We start from the raw sequence: 16,686 nt of genomic DNA on the forward strand, positions 1-16,686 counted from the left end.
AAGGTCCACTCTGCGGCAGGACGGCCGCTGGGCTGCCCAGTTGTCGAAGCTGGGCTGCTTCAGCAGCCGCCCTGGGACCGGTGAGGGCGAGCGCACACCTCCCTTAGCTGCAGTTTTTGTCCTGCGAATATGTGTGAAGTAGGTGCTTTGCCCCGGAAAAGCGGGTGTTTACCTGCTCCCTCACCTGTCGCAGGTGTGCACCTCGCTAGACCGGTCCCTGCCCTGGGAGGCGGAGCCGAGCGGGGAGGGCCTCTCCTCTTCCTGGGTAGGTGTTGGCAGCTCCAGGGGCGCCGGAACGGACCAGGCTCGGGGTCGCAAGTGAGTACGGGTGTCGGTGACGCCGCTGAACCTCACCTGGAATCGGGACCACCCTTTACGCTATACAAAAGTTTTGCTGAGGAGTGTAAATCTTTGGTGAAAGAGGTAGAAACGATGTCTTTGGGATTTTTTTGCTGTTGCGCATCTATTAACACTCAGTTATCCCACAACTGTTAAAAGTTAAGAGGAACCAGCTCCCTGGACTCTCCACAAATGCGGTTGTGATTCAGGTTTGGCCCCAGTTGATTCAGTTCACAGAATGGCTTTTCTCGTTTTTAATTTTAGCGATTGTCATTCACTTCATTTGTAAATATCTAATATTTGAAAAGCCAAGGCACTATCTTTTATCGCTCCCGTCTGTTTTAGTGGGGGACACTCTGGACCTTTGTTGGACGGTTTGGGTTCAGCCTGGGCCTGGCTCGCGCAGCCGGAGGCAGAAAGCTGCCATTGTTTCCGGGCTCCCCAGGTGTAAGTGCCGGGCCGTCCACACCTCACCTGGCCCTGCCTGTGATCAGCCACAGTTCCGGGAACCTCTTGGGGCAGAGTGGCCGCCTCCCTGGTGCTGTGAGCGCTGGACCTTGGATCTCTTTCCTTTACTGTGGTGGTTTTTCCTTGTGTAATGAAATAGGAAACTGCTCTGAACAGGTAGATGACCATAAGATAATGAGATTTACCCTGCTAGCTGGAAATGTGTCATTTTCACTTCATCTCAACAAATAGTTCTGTGTCACCACTGCTGCTGCTGAGGCTGAGTTGGAGAGAATGACACAGACAGGAGACCCCTGCCCATAGAGAGTAGGAATCTGATGGCCCCAGAATGTTCTACCAAAGGGGAGGAGGTTTTCAGGTTTTCTTTTGTATACAGAACATGCGTGTCCTGCATTTTTGTCCTCGTGAGAGTTTTTATTGAGGTGTGGGAGGTGCCTGAATTAATAATGGGTTAGTCAGAAACTCTGCACACACGCACCTCAGAGAAATAACAAGTCTCCATGGTGCTGTTTAGTTCTTTGTGTGGCCTGCTATTGGCATACCTGCGCAGTGACCAGCTGGAGGTTAAAATCGGTTGTTACTTCCATCCTGTTTATCATGCGTAAACTAAGGAGAATTGGTTATCTGGTTTACAAATATTCTATTTAAGCAGAGTTTCTTTAAAATGAGTTAATACTATCCCTCATCTTTTGTAAGATTAAAAAAATATTTAAAAGAAATCTGTGCTCATCAAGAGTGATTTGATGCTTTTATTCCATTTAGGAAATTTTCTCAGGGGCTTTCTCACTGTTTAGAAAGAAAGATATGGTGTTTGGAAAGAGAACGCTGACAAGCGAAGGGGATGTTGCTGCCGTGACGCCGAGTGACCGGTGGTCACAGACGTCTTTCTACAAGTTGCCTTATGTGCAGGTGTGTCCCGATAAGACATCATCCTGTGAAGTTTGAGACCTAAACACACGGAATTTTTATTTTCTCTGGGAGGAGTCCATTTTTCACAGTCACTGACCAGGTTAATGTGGCCTGTGTAGTTCTTCTCTGAGCCAGGATCACTCTTCAGTTTGAGAAAAGGTAACGTGGTATAAGTCAAGGGGCTCCTTATGCTGGAAGTTATGGTTCTTGTCACTCCATAGTCTCTGTCCCCTGTCTGAATCCTGTGGTCAGGGGAACAAGAAAAGAGGCACAGGCCACAGTAATGTTTGGGGCTCAAATCATCAGTTTAGTTTGAAGTTTGGATTAGAAGGTTAATGACCTGACCAGAGAGACCAGTTTTGATTTCTAGAACTGACAGACTTTGTCTCCTTAAGACAAAGGAAGCAGTTAAACCCAGGCCACAGAGAGATAAGAATTAGTTTAAGAAACAGTGGCATCCACCTAAAGGGGTGGGATAGGGAGGATGGGAGGGAGACAGAGGGAGGGGATATGGGGATGTATCTATATGTATAGCTGATTCACTTTGTTATACAGCAGAAACTAACACACCATTGTAAAGCAATTATACTCCAATAAAGATGTTAAAAAAAGAGAAAGAAACAGTGGCCATGGTTATCAGGTGGTAGTGTCCGAGATGATAACGTCCTAATAAAGCTAAACTCAATATTTCAAAGGCTTTCAAAAGGTTACATAGATATATAAAGTTTCTTTTATTTTAGCTAAGGTTTATAGCCAAGATAAAAATTAATAAAAAATTTCCTATAGGTAGCCCTCTCATAATTGAGACTCCATTAAGGAAAATAATATATTAGATGCTTGTTGACCAGAGGGAAAGTTTGGGAAGCCCTTGAAGTCTTAAAGCGATGAGGTGTTGGGAGGGGGCCTTTCCTCTCCCTACTTTCGTTCTAGACAGGAGGGCTAGGCTGGAGACTAGTCAGTTTTATCACCCCGGGTGGCAGCTTACTCCAAATAGTATTCTAATGTCACTGTGGCCCCCAGTCACCCCAGCCCTGAGTTTACTGCCCCATGACCAATATGGGAATTATTTCTACATCTTAAGCTCATTTCAAGCTTTTGAGGTTTCCAAAGTAAAAATTTTCTCCTCAGTATTAAAAAAAATCCTCTTAATTAAAAAAAAAAGTCTTAGTATGGAAATTTTCAAATATTCAGTTACTTTTTAAAGAAAACTTTACATCTGTTTTCTTGGCTTGAGGTTTGGCATCCATCCTTCTCTTTGGAGGAAACTCAAATATTTATAGATGATTTGCTTTGCCTTGGAATTCAAGAGACTTATGAATGTTGAGATGCAAACCATGACTTAATAATGACCTTGTCTTCACAACTTCAGCAATATAATGATAGCAACATTCTGAACAGACCATGCCCCTTTGCCGAATTGTACAGCAGAGGAAAAGTGGATGAGCCATGATTTGATGCTGAGGACAGGAATTGAGGCTTGTCTCTAAGTCGTTGTTATTACTTGTTGGCTCTGACAGAAAAATTCACCATTATACAGCTATGACCTGGCAATATGCTCATATTAGAAATGTAATAGGATCTGTACTATTCAAACAGATTAGCCAGGTTCTTCTGGAATTCAGCTGAACGTGAAGGTGTCCTCACCATGACCAGCCTTGTGACACCCAGCTCGCAGTGACACAGGGCTGTGTCTAGCACTCAGGCTCAGTGATTGAGCTGTGTGGTCTGCAGGCATCCCGGGCTGCATGTGAATTCCCCAGTCCAGTAGCTTTCCTTCCCATGTTTATAAAAGAGGCTCTGACCTTCCCTACACAGGATGTTTGCAACAGCAACTCTCAACTGTGGAATTTGCTTATTTAACTGGTTTAATTCTGCCTGGTTGATGGAGTTCAAAGTAGAAAGTCTTTTGGGGGTAAGGTTTATGTATCATTTACTGAGCTTTAGTTGCACGTGACAGAATATCTGATCCAAATTGGCTTTAGCAGGAAAGGATTTCACTGGTCCATGTGACTGAAGAGTCCAGAGCTGCTTGTGGCACCAGCTGTGGCCCGGCCCTGGGCTCAAGCAGTGCCGGCAGAGCCCAGGTTCTCTCTCCAACTCTAGTCAAGCGCTCCTCTGCATGGCTTTGCTCTCAGGCTCTCCCCAGTGGTGACAAAACCTTGCAGCAAGTCCAAACAGAAGTGCCTGTGAAAGAGGCAGTTCCGGCAGCTCCCACACAAGCCCTTGGTCAGACGCTGACGTGGATCAGCCTTGGTTACAAAGCTCTGCTGTAGCACAAGGAGGACACTTGGTCTAATTCTGCAAATGGGTCCCCTTCAGGTGCGGCATCCGTGGAAACAGACACACTGTGCTGGTTCCAAAAACCAGAGGCGTAGATGCTCAGTAGGAAAAGGAACCAATTTCCACTGAAGTTTATTAATTCAAGTCAGTGTGATGTACTGAGCACCTGGATGTATGAAGAGGGCTCTACAGGGGCACAAAGCTTTGTAAAAAGCACTGCTTCTGACCTGTAAGGATTGCAGCTGAGTGGTGGACAGCTGTGTGGGTAAGAGTCTCAAATCACAAGCTCCAGTGCTGGAAATGTAAACATTCTATTGAGTCCTCGTTTTCAGTCACGTCTCAGAGTGGGTGTTGAGAAGAAGCGTCAGGTGTATGCCGCCTCTGCCCACTCAGATTTGCTTCTGGGTCTTCAGTTATCATTAGTTCTGAAGCTGGCCCCTGCTGCACTCCCAGGGTCCTGACATCCCAGCTCTGATGGAACAACAGTAGAGTTTCCTGCAAGCAGAGAGCTGGCTCTCCTGTGCCTTCTGGGCTGAAGGGGTCTTAGGGGGGTGGGCACCACTTGGCAGTGGGGCTGCTTGAGGCTCTTTAGACCAGTGTGCTTGTTGGTCTCCTGACACTCAGGTCTCCTTAGTTTGGGGTTTGGTTTGGTTTGGTTTTGTCCTACCTTTCCTGTGACAGCCTAGAAAGGACTATTTTAAGGTACTGTGCTATCAACTTGTACCACGCTTCCCTCTCACCCTCCTCTCTCTCAAGATCTAGGAAATGTTACAGAGTCTGAGAGTCAGGGAACCTTTGCGCTTACTCAGCACACGTTCTTCTAAACCCACTGGGTTTTCTATGTAAGTGAGCCTTTCCTAGTCCTCACAGGGTTTTGATCTTTAATTCCTAAAAGCAACAAATCCTTCATTCATTTAACAAATATTTATTGGGCACTTACTATATGTTATTATGGTGTGTGTTGGAGATATTACAGTTAATAAAATAGTGTGCTTAACCTCATGGCACTTACATTCTAGAGAGGGAGATTAGGTTAGAACGATTAGATTAGATAGACAGATAGACAGACAGGGTAGATAAAAGCCATGGTGTAGACTAAATATGGTGGAAAAACTTTGAGGCATGTTATCAGTGATATTACTTAGAGCATTTCTTTGGAGAAATGACCATAGGTGTTCAAGACTGGAAACAGAGAAACCACAGAAAGGCTGCTGAACAGACACCACAGGAACAGATATTCCTTGGGCCAGACTGGTGGCAGGGGAGCGGGTGAGATGAAATCAGATTCTGAGCGTGTTGAAGGTCTGTATTCCAGTAGGGTGTGCTGGTGGACTGGCACTGGGAATGAGAGCGATATGGAAGTTACAGCTGGCTCAGGTTTTGAGTGTGAGCTCCGTGATGGATGGAGCCTACCTGGAGAGGAAACCTGGGGAGCAGGCTGGAGAGGAGGTTAGGGCATCACTGTTAAGTCTAAATGTGATTAATTTGAGATGCTTACTTGGATACTTGATTTCAAGGTCCAATACGTAACTGATATGGTGAGTCTGGCATTTAGGGAAAGGTTAAAGAATAGATCAAGCTTGGAGAACTATCAGATATAAATGGTGCTTAAAGTCACAGGACCTGAGGTGTGATGTGAATAGGAAAGGTGGAGCCTTGGGGAAGCTGAGAGGACCCCGAAAGGGCTGGCCTCCAATGCTCCGCTCCCTCTTGGAAGCTGTCGACGGGAAAACAATGCACAATGTGAGAGCTGTGAGTCAAGTTTTATTTGGGGCAAAATGAGGACTGTAGCCCGGGAGACAGCCTCTCAGATAGTGCCAAGGAACTGCTCTGAAGAGACGGGTGGGGAGGCCAGTGTACATGTGATTTCGGTGAAGGGGGTACATGTAATCAAGCACACATTTTGGCAGAAGTTCGCTGCCGGTCACAAGCAGATGTCTGTATCAGTGATTTTAGTGCTTTTCTGGATATGAGAAAATGTGAGAAACTGTGCTCTTAAAATCTTCTCCTGAAAGGATCTAAGTATCTGAAGGCCTGTTCTGCCAGTTCTTTCCAGAGCACAGAGGGCCTCCTTCCTGAGCTCCGCCCTGAGCTCCTTTCAGGGTGTGTTAAAGGTCAGCGACTGCAGTGACCTAATCTTTGTGGAGTCAGATGGCAAGTGACAATTTTCAGTTGGCAAGACAGACGAAGGCAGTGTTAGCAACCTTGGCACTGCTGGGTCCTCTGGGGCCTCTCCCACAAGACATGGGGCAGGTGTCTTCCTTGCTCCTTGGGTCATCTGTTGTTTTGTGCGGCGCAGGTGGTAAAGCTCTGCTCAGCTGCCCCAGGAAGGGATGGCCCCGGGGTGGGGGGATCTTGCCAAATCTCAGGTCTGGTCTAAGATTTAAGTACTCGTGGTTTCAAGTAGAAGCGGTGTTTAAGGTTGATTTGGAAGAATGAGTGGAATTTTAAGAGGTCAGAGGTTGGCATTTTTTTTTCCTCTAGGGCCAGGCAGCCCGTATATCAGGCTTTGGGGGCCAAGAGGAAAACTGAGGCTATGTATTGACACTTACGCAACAAGAGAGAAAACAATCTTCCACAAATTGTTACTGATAAAAACTGAATTATAATAATAATTGAGAACTTTTTTTGTAATCCAAGTCTTCTGGTGGGTAGAATGGGATTCTCTTTATGGGAGAACGTTTTCACCTTGAGTTCACTATTTAGCGCCCCTCATCATGACAGATCATAAATGTTCAGCTATCAATGCTGATCTAGGATGGGATTTTACCTGTTTCATCTTTGAAAGTGTGTTCTCACATAAAATATTCTTCTTTTGATTCATTTTTTTCAACCAGCCGTTCCCATGGGAGAACAGTGCGTGGCTGGGTGTGCCCGAGTCCTCGGGGCCTCTGAGCTCCCGACGCCCCTTCCGTATGTGCTCTGGGAGGGGCTGTGGGGCTCCTGTAAGGGGCTGATGCCGAGCTCCCTCGGGGAGCGGTGAGAGGCCATCTGGCGAGCCCGTTTGGCCAGAGGCCCGGGAAAGCCCTCTCGGAGTCCTCTCCACAGCTCCCTGCACTCAGAAACCAGAGGCCCCACTGCTCTGAGGACTCCTGCCCCTGCCACCCCCAGAGGGAGCCCAGCCTGGTGGAGTGCAGCTGTCCGCCGTCCTAGGGCTGAGCGACAGCTTCTCCAAGGAGGGCTACATCTCCTCACATTTCCCCCCGAGAGGGAGGACTGGCCCTCAGCCGAGGGCACCACACAGCGTGAATAACTCCCACAGTGAACATCCCCTCTTTGACCCGCAGTGTGCATCCCACCTGCCGTTGGACTCTGCCTGCTACATCTATTCCAGGTGGACAGGGGGGTTACGGCCAGAGGCATGACTCGGGCGCAATGAGGAAGGTGCAGGAAGGGGCCTATGACATCAAGTTTTCAGGCACGTGCTAATAGGAGCACTTGGTACAGCAAAGATCTATCTTTTTATCCATTTTAACATTTAATAAAAAGGCAAAACTACTGCTTTGCTCTTTTAGAAGGACCTGCAAGTAGTCTATTAGGAATGCTATGTAATCAAAGAGAAAGATATTAACATATGGTGTGTTATATTTTATGTGTTTTTACCCAGTTATCTACCTCCCCAAACTAACTGATTAGAATGTATATAAAACAAGTCTAGTCCTAAGTTAGAAAATAAAAATTACAGATACTTCTCCATCTTTCTTCTGCAGCAAATACCATGGAGAGATGAGAAGTCATTTTTAAGCATAATAAGTAGGGTTATGTCAGCTGCAGCAACAAGCCCCCAGATCTCGATTTCTTAGCACAAGAAGAGTTGTGGTGGGCAGCTTCCCCCGTGTTCTGATCCAGGGTTCTCCATCCTTCCCACTGTGGCTGTACCCTGGAGACCCCTTCAGGCAGCCAGTGATAGGAAAGGAAGGGTGCAGAAAACGCTCCTTCCCACTATTGGGGCGTAGAAGCTACATCCATTACTGTCTCTTGGCAGCAGCTCCCGGGACCAGCGCTGTGCTGACGCGGGAAACACACGAGTGTGTGGGAACTAGCTAACACAGGAGACCCCCTGCATGCGACTTGTTCATTCCATAAAGAGTAAGGTTACATCATCTTAGATCCCAACAGAAATTAAGAAAACAAAGGCCTCATCTAGTCCTATGCCCGGTATCAAAGCACATGCGTTACAAATGGACAGTGCACGTTAGTCGGTTTTCTAGTCGCACTCCGGTTGCCTTGCTGATCGCCAGCTCGGTACCTCCTTTGTAGTGATCCAGCGGAGAAGAGGCGGGCTCCCATCGAGGCTGTTCACACCGGTTGTGGTTTTCGGAAGCCGTCAATTGTGTCAATACCATATCGGAAACTTGGAAATGCCGCCTACCGTGCACACTTTTTCTTGATCACTGTGGAATACCAAATCCCTGTCCTTTGAATTATGTGTGTGCGTGTGTGTGAGCACACGCACGTGCGTGGGGGAGGGGAGGCTGTGTGTGCTCTCTTGTTTGTGTAAAACATAAGGGTACATTTTTCACTTTTCTACACCTCTTCATGCAAGACATGTTGGCTGTGAGAGGTCAGATTTTAAACAAAAGACAACTTATGGAGTAATTATTCATAATATACATTTTTTTTACAGCTGGAGTCATACGTTTCCACTAATATATTAAATATTTAATAGTACAGGATTCAATTTATGCTGAGCAATCTTTGTTCTGTAATATTTCAGACATACAAAGGACTATTGAGAATAACAATTTTTACATCCGTGACTTACTATGCACAGCCTAAGGGAAAATGTACAAGTTTCCAGTAAGCTTCCTATATAAGCCTTCCCCAGGGCCACCCCACCCCCAAATCAAATATCATTTTACTTTATTTTTATATATAAATATATGTATAACATTTATGTAAGCGTTTACGTAAATGTGTGATACCCTATATATCTTTATGCAACTTGTTTTTGCTGTCAATATTACTCACATTTTGCCATGTTGATACAGTAGATCTAGTTTATCTGAAGTTCTGTATAGAATACAATTTTAATACTACACCAAACTAGATATATCTGTCCTCCTCTTGAGGGACGTTTGTCTCCTGTTTGAATGTATTTATTTCTTTGTGCTGTTAAAAGCCCTGCCTCGGTGGCTGGGCTGCCGCAACAAGTTACCACAGACTGGTCGGCTTACAACAGACACGCCGTCTCCCGCGTGGAGGCTGCCCGTGGGGCGTCAGCCGGGCCGTGCTTGGAGGGACGCACCCCTCCAAGAGTCCTGCCTTCTCTCCCCCAACTCCTGGGGCCCCAGTGCTCCTGGGCTTGTGGCCGCATGGTCCAGCCTCTGCCTCTGTGGCCACGTTGCCTTCCCCTCCTCTCTGCATCTTCCCCTTTCTGTCTCCTTAAGGACTTAGGGGCCACCTGGGTAGTCAAGAATGATTAACTTAATTACGTCTGCAAAGACCCTGTTTCCAAATAAGGTCCCTTTCACAGGGTCCAGGTAGACGTGAATTTGGGGGCCACCATTCAGCCGGGCAGCCAGTGCCTCTGAGCACGTCCAGGAGTAGAATTGGTGGGTCATCTCCAGCTGTCCTCAGAACAGCTCCCACAGCAGCTACACTTACTCACGTCCCCACCAATGGGACAGAGGCTTCCCTATGTGCCCCTGCACAACCTACACATGCTCATTGGCAGGCTTTTATAATTTCCGTCAACCTAAAGGACAAGAAACGGTAATGCTTTATGGTCTAGCTTTGCATGTCCCCGGCTTCTAGGGAGTTTGATCAACTTTTCATATATTTATTGGCCATGGAGGTTTCCTCTTCTGTGGATTAACTAATTGAACACTTTGCCCCATTTTCTATAGTGATTTCATATTTTTATTGATATTAAAAGATCTGTATATATTCTGGGTGTGGTACATGTATACAATGGAATATTACTCAGCCATAAAAAAAGAATGAAATCATGCCATTTGCAGCAACATGGATGGACTTAGAGACTGTCATACTGAGTGAAGTGAGTCAGACAAAGAAAGACAAACATATGATATCACTTATATGTGGAATCTAAGAAAAGGGTACAAATGAACGTATCTATAAAACAGAAAAAGTTACAGATGTAGAAAACAAACTTATGGTTACCAGGGGTTGGAGGGGAGGAATAAACTGGGAGATTGGGATTGACATATACACACTACTATATATAAGACAGATAACTAATAAGCACCTACTGTATAGTACAGGGAACCCTACTCGATACTCTGTAATGGCCTATATGGGAAAAGACTCTAAAAAAGAGTAGATATATGTATATGTATAACTGATTCACTTTGCTGTACACTGGAAACTAACACAACATTGTAAATCAACTATACTCCAATAAAAATTAAAAAAAAAAAAAACAGAAATGGAAGAAGCAAAATGTCCAGAACTAAAGAAGGATTTAAGAATTCAACTTGAAGAATCCTAAATTTTAAATAACAAACGAAAAAGTAGAAGATACTAAAGATATGATAGAAATACAAATTGAAAAATTCAAATTGATTTGTAATTATAATAAATCAATTAACCATAAATCATGTCAATCATAATAAATGTAAATAAATTTAAAATTTCTATATTAAAAAATAAAAGATCTTTATATATTCTGGATTCTAAATCTCTGTCACTTATGTTTATGACAAATATCTTCCAATCTGTGGCTTATATTTTTATTTTTTAAACGTATGTTGATACAACTTTTTAAACTTTAATGTAGTTGAATGTATCTGTAGTTTCTGTAGTATCTGTAGTTATTGTTGTGCCTTGTTTGTAGCATTCCTCCATCCTCGAATCATAAAGATATTCCCTAGTCTTTTTATTCTAAAAGTACTAAGTTTTGCTTTTAATATTTAGGTGTTCAATTACATTGAATTTTTTTGTGTGTGTATGATGTGATATTGTAATCTAATTTTATTTTGTTTTCCTTTGAATGACCTAAAGTCCCAGAATAATTTATTAATTAGGTAGCATTTTTAATTAAGTGCTGTGGATCATTCAATAAGTTGTGTTGTATAATTTTAAAATATTAGGTTCTCACTTCATATCCTATACCAATGCAAGTCTGAGGAGGGTCAAATATTTAATGTAAAGTAAAAGCTCTGGAGGAAGAAAATTTAGAATAATACTTGTATAATTTTTTTCTTAAAGGCCTTTAGTCACAATAATAGAAAGATGATAATGGTAGAAAGCTCAGAGAGATGTTGCCGTATAAATAAAAACAAATACTGAAAAACTATACATAAAAGTATGAAAACAAGAAGCTGAGATACAAACTTGCGACATGATTAAAATTTTAGACAAAAGGAGTATGGCACCAGAAAAATAAGCAAAGAACATGAACAGAAAATATGCAAAGCAAAATGTAAACAAACAATAAAAATTGGTCATCCTTTCTGATGTGCACACTTTGCCTCGACCAGCTTCCCCAGTAGCAGTACGAATTTTTTATGGTAATACCCAGTGGTTCTAAGGTTGGATAGTAATTTTAGAAGGTGATTTGATAATGGAATAAAAAGCTAGACATTTTTGACTTTTTGCAGTCATTAATTCCAACTCCTAAGAGTCTCTCAAGATAATTACCATCGAACAGTGGTATCACTAAAAACTAAAAATGGAAATAATCTCCTTGTTTAGCAATAGGAACCACCTGAAGCAGACGCTAAAATGCAGACAGTAGTATTGGTGAATATTAGTAGCAGGGATGCCTTTTTTCTTCAATATTTGTGTATCTATATTTTTCCTTTATTTTTACAATGCACTTATGCCATAATTTCTGGTGGTTTAAAAAATATAGAAAAATTTTCAGGGACTTCCCTGGCGGTCCAGTGGTTAAGACTCCATGCTTCCAGTTCTGGGGGCATGGGTTCAATCCCTGGTAGGGGAACTAGGATCCGACGTGCCACGTGGTGCAGCCAAAAAAAGGAAAAAAAAATTTTCCTCATAGTTGGGCCTTTTGCACTATGAATTTGAAAAGTAATTCTCCCATAATTTCTGGTTCTTTTATGGTTTGACTTTTGGTTGTTTTTTTTTTTTTTTTTGCGGTATGCGGGCCTCTCACTGTTGTGGCCTCTCCCGTTGCGGATGGAGCACAGGCTCCGGACGCACAGGCTCAGCGGCCATGGCTCACGGGCCCAGCTGCTCCACGGCATGTGGGATCTTCCCGGACCGGGGCACGAACCCGTGTCCCCTGCATCAGCAGGGGGACTCTCAACCACTGCGCCACCAGGGAAGCCCTGACTTTTGGTATTTTAAATCATCAATGCATTTGGAGTTTATTATTATGTAATGTGAAACTGTGGATGACATTTTTCCCCCAAAGGACCACTATTTATTGTGTACAACAGCTTTTCCACGATGATTTGAGGTGCAATATTTATCATATATTAAATTAATTTATATATTTGGGCCAATTTCTGAATTTTTTTAATGGATTTATATATATATTTATTTTGTTTTACTTATTTTTAAATTTTTTTTGGCTGTGTTGAGTCTTCGTTGCTGTGCACAGACTCTCTCTAGTTGCGGCGAGTCAGGGCTACTCTTCGTTGCGGTGCACAGGCTTCTTATTGTGGTGGCTTCTCGTTGGGAGCACAGGCTCTAGGTGCGTGGGCTTCAGTAGTTGTGGCACGTGGGCTCAGTAGTTGTGGCTTGCAGGCTCTAGAGTGCAGGCTCAGTAGTTATGGTGCACGGGCTTAGTTGCTCCGCAGCATGTGGGATCTTCCCAGACCAGGGCTTGAACCTGTTTCTCCTGCATTGGCAGGTGGATTCTTAACCACAGTGCCACCAGGGAAGCCCTGAATTTTCTATTTTGTCAAACTGATTTTTCTGTCTGTATTTACATCACTAAGAGGTAAATTATTGAGGCGTTATAATATGTTAAACCAGAGCTTATCCCCTTCATTCTTCTTCTTTCACACATTTTCTTCTAGCTTTTCTTGCTTATTTTTCCATGTGAATTTGGGAACTACTTTGTTTAGTAGTTAGACACTTGTTAGACTTAAAAGAGAATATGAATTTGATTTCATTTTTTAAAAAGTAGAAAAACCATCATAAGAAAATTGAAAAGACAAATGGCAAAGAGGAAATCAATGTTGGTAACTCGTATTCTAGAAAAAAAGGTTAATTCCCTTAATATACAAATCAATAAGGAACAGAGAAATACCCTCCATAAATGGACAAGAAATAAATAAAAAAGATTTGGCAGAAATGGAAAGATATTCAATATTACTCATCATAAAAAACAAAAGTACACTGAGAGCTTCATGACAAAGAAACTGGTACTGGAATTGCCACTTGCCGTGAACAACCAGAAACTGGGGAAAACATAATGGAGCATCTGTTTTCATGTTGGACAACAGGCAAGTGGGTCTAGGATCCCAGAGGAGAGGGGAAATTGAGGTGAAGTCCACAATTGTCCGTTTTTCTGCCTGGGCCACTTTCCAAGCTGCAGCACAGGGAGGGAAGCCCACCGTGGCATGGGTTCTTTCTGAATGGGAGAGACAAATTGAGTTTGGAGAGGCTGAGCAACTGGAGTTTACAGAGAAGATTCCCAGAGGAGAGTGAATCAGAGATGGAAAGAGCTCAAGAAATCTGCAGAGTCCTTGGCTGAGCAGGAAGCATTGTGTGAAGGGGACACTTTCAGGGCAGGGCAAAGAACGACTCTCAGGAAGCTGTGAGGCAAACAGTCCTCAGAGCTTATGCAGCATTGGGAGCAGTAGTTCCAACCAGCCGAGTGGAGAGAGTGTGTCACATCCGAGGTCGTTCTGGAGACAGCCCAGAGTCACGTGGTAACTGCAGGCCTGGCACCGAAGACTACACACTCCAAGCGAAACATAAAAGCAAGCCTTGGAAAGACTGAGCTGATCTGCAAGTGACGCCCTGGCGCCAGCACAAACGCAGCAACACTGTTTAAATAAGACAACAAGATCTAGATCCTCAACATGGCGGTGTTCATAGTTCTAGCAACCACCAAATTTCACTAGCAATGGGCAGAAACAGTAAAACATAACCCATAACTAGGAGAAAAGTCAGTCAAGAAACAGACCCAGAAAGGGCAGAGGTGACGCAGTCATCAGACAAGGATATAAAAACACTTTTTAAAATATGCTCAAGGATTGAAAGAACAACAAAAACACAATGAGGATAGAAATGGAAAGAATGAAAAACAACCAGTGGAACTTTCAGGGCTGAAAACACAATCTTTGAAATGAAAAATTCATCTGATGGTCAGAACAGCAGGGTTTATATTGAAGCCTCTTGATTTCTTTGACTCTTCTGGTTCCTTGTCCTGTGATAAAGGAATGGTCCGTCCCACATATTTCAGAGCTGGAAAGATTATGTGAGCATCGCTAGGATGAATAAACCTTCCTCTGAGTTTATGAATACCCAACCGATGCTGAAAACATAGAATGCTATACAAATGCAAATGTTCATTAATTGAAGTAATCACTCAATTCCTGAGTCTCCTAGAATTTTACTAATATGGAAAATCTGTGCAGACAGGTCAAACATTTTCAACAAAATAGTCAAATATATTAAATTTTGTATTATCTGTTATAGACGGTAATAAAATACATCTTTTGTTCATTCTTACCATTTTAATATTTTTTGTTAATATTGTGCTGAGTTAAGAATTACAGGGAAAAGATACATAATTGAGAGACTGGACCAGATTTTAAGATCCTTTAGAATTCCATGATTTTATAATTTCTGAGATTTTGAGAGTTTAGGGTTTCCCAATCTTAGTGAATTTAATTTAGTAGGAAAATAAAGATGAAATGATCAATAAATAAGGATTTTCAATTTATTTCCTTTGGTAGGATACAATTTGATAATGCTTAATTGTGTATGAAAAAATGAAATTACAACAAATTTCTAACTTCTATTTAGTAGATCTCTTCATTAAAATCATTTTTTTAATCTTTCAGTGAATAACCCTATACCTTCCAATTTGAAATCTGAAGCAAAGAAGGCTGCTAAAATTCTAAGAGAATTCACAGAAATAACTTCCAGAAGTGGACCTGATAAGATCATTCCTGGTAGGTAAATGAAATACATACTTTTCACTTCTACATCTGCTCTGTTTCTTAAATTACCTTTGCAACCCTTGACTCACACAGGTCCTCAGACCACCTTTCTCCTCTGGGCCCGTCGTCCCGGCTGGTGTCCTGGGCAGCCCTCTCTCCTCCTCCGCTCTGCAGGGCCCATGGCCCTAAGTACCCTGTGTCCGTTTCCACTGCACGTTCCCCAAACTCACAGGTCCTTATCCTCAGTTTCTGAGGACTTTGGCAAGCTCATCTTGCAAGCTCACCAGCTAATCTCATTAATAAATTTTAATTTTGTGTTTTTTCTTTCTAGGTAAGATAGTTATACTTTTTTAAGAAGACTAATCAATGATTCCCAGCACAGCCACACATCTGTATCCCCGGGTCACTAAAGTGCAGTTCCTAAACTCCCCCTGACCTGCTGAATCAGACCCTGGGAGCAGCGTGGCCAGGAGTGCAGATTTTACCTCGTCTCTAATGTGATTCTCCTGTAGTCAGGCTGACCACACAAGACCTGGTCCAGAGGCCAGCCTTTGGGAACCACTGTCTGTTCATTACTAGTACCAGTTATTTCTAAAGGTGTTTCAGAGAATACCTGTCTGACGCAGACACTCACACGCAGACTAGCTCAGGCAGCTGCGGGCTGATCTCCCTCTTAGTGCACAACTCATCCTACATTAGAGAAACCGGTTTAATTTCTTAAGCCAGATTTTCTGAAGTTATTTAACAGACCTTTAAGGGTTGTAAAAATTTCTAATTTGTTGTTGTTATGGTAATAATACGAAGTGTTGTTATTTTGGCTCAGCCACTCCTCCCATCTTAAGAAAACAGCGCTTCATAGAGCCTTGCTCCTTGAAGGCAGGTGGCCACATCTGGGCATCACCCGGGAGCTTGTTAGAAACGCAGGGCCTCAGGCTCCACTTCGGCCTGATGAATCAGAATCTGCATTTTTCACAAGCTCTCCGGTGAGTCACGTGCAAGTACAAGCTAGAGCAGCACGTGTAACACTTGGAGAAAATTCAACCAGAAAAGCTCAATTTTCTGTAGCTCTCTCCTGAAGCAGGAGACAGAAGACATTTCTCAATATACAGCAGCATCTACGTGCATGTCAGGCTAGCCCAAGTTACAGATAAGCTGTATTTCCTACCATAAAAACTTTGGGGTATGGATTATTTCTCGTGGATTTTGTCCAGCAAAATTCTGCCTTGCCTTTATTCTGCTTCCAGTCAAAGGCCACCCGACTCCCTTTCACTGGGTGTAGCTCAGAAAATGAAAACCCGTTTACACAGCAGCCTGAATAAGAGCGAAGTCCCGCAGGGGTGCGGACTGTGTGTCTGATGGAAGCCAGGGAGGCCGCAGCTGCCAGATGACCAAGCCTCGTCCCTCCTTGGGATGAGTAGGGAGGGCCCATTACGCGTACATTAAAGCTAGGGAGGTGTATTACGTGATAGGAGATAAAATCTAAAAAATATTTTAAAACAAAATGCCCAGACCTTTAGACTTTCTTAGGCTGTGAGTTCACAGTCATCTGGTGCGAGGGGCTCTGAGACGTAAGTGAAACTCAATTTAGAGAGTAAATCTGCAATCAGTGCATCTACATTACAAATGAAGAGCTAATTGG

At 43.3% G+C, this 16,686-nt stretch overlaps 1 protein-coding gene across 1 annotated transcript in view; it reads left to right on the forward strand.

Moving 5' to 3' along the window:
* Positions 1–238: 238 nt before the first annotated feature.
* The window catches only part of SH3YL1 (SH3 and SYLF domain containing 1), a 45,676-nt gene continuing 29,228 nt past the window's right edge, over positions 239–16,686 (forward strand). The window contains exons 1-2 of the mRNA XM_024756933.1: positions 239–318; positions 14,949–15,059. Of these exons, the coding sequence (XP_024612701.1) occupies position 318; positions 14,949–15,059 (112 nt within the window). The 5' untranslated portion in view covers positions 239–317. The remainder of the gene's footprint in view (positions 319–14,948; positions 15,060–16,686) is intronic.

This window comes from Neophocaena asiaeorientalis, unplaced genomic scaffold (assembly GCF_003031525.2).
Source record: "Neophocaena asiaeorientalis asiaeorientalis breed wild unplaced genomic scaffold, Neophocaena_asiaeorientalis_V1.1 scaffold703, whole genome shotgun sequence".
In the NCBI taxonomy this organism is placed as follows: domain Eukaryota; kingdom Metazoa; phylum Chordata; class Mammalia; order Artiodactyla; family Phocoenidae; genus Neophocaena; species Neophocaena asiaeorientalis.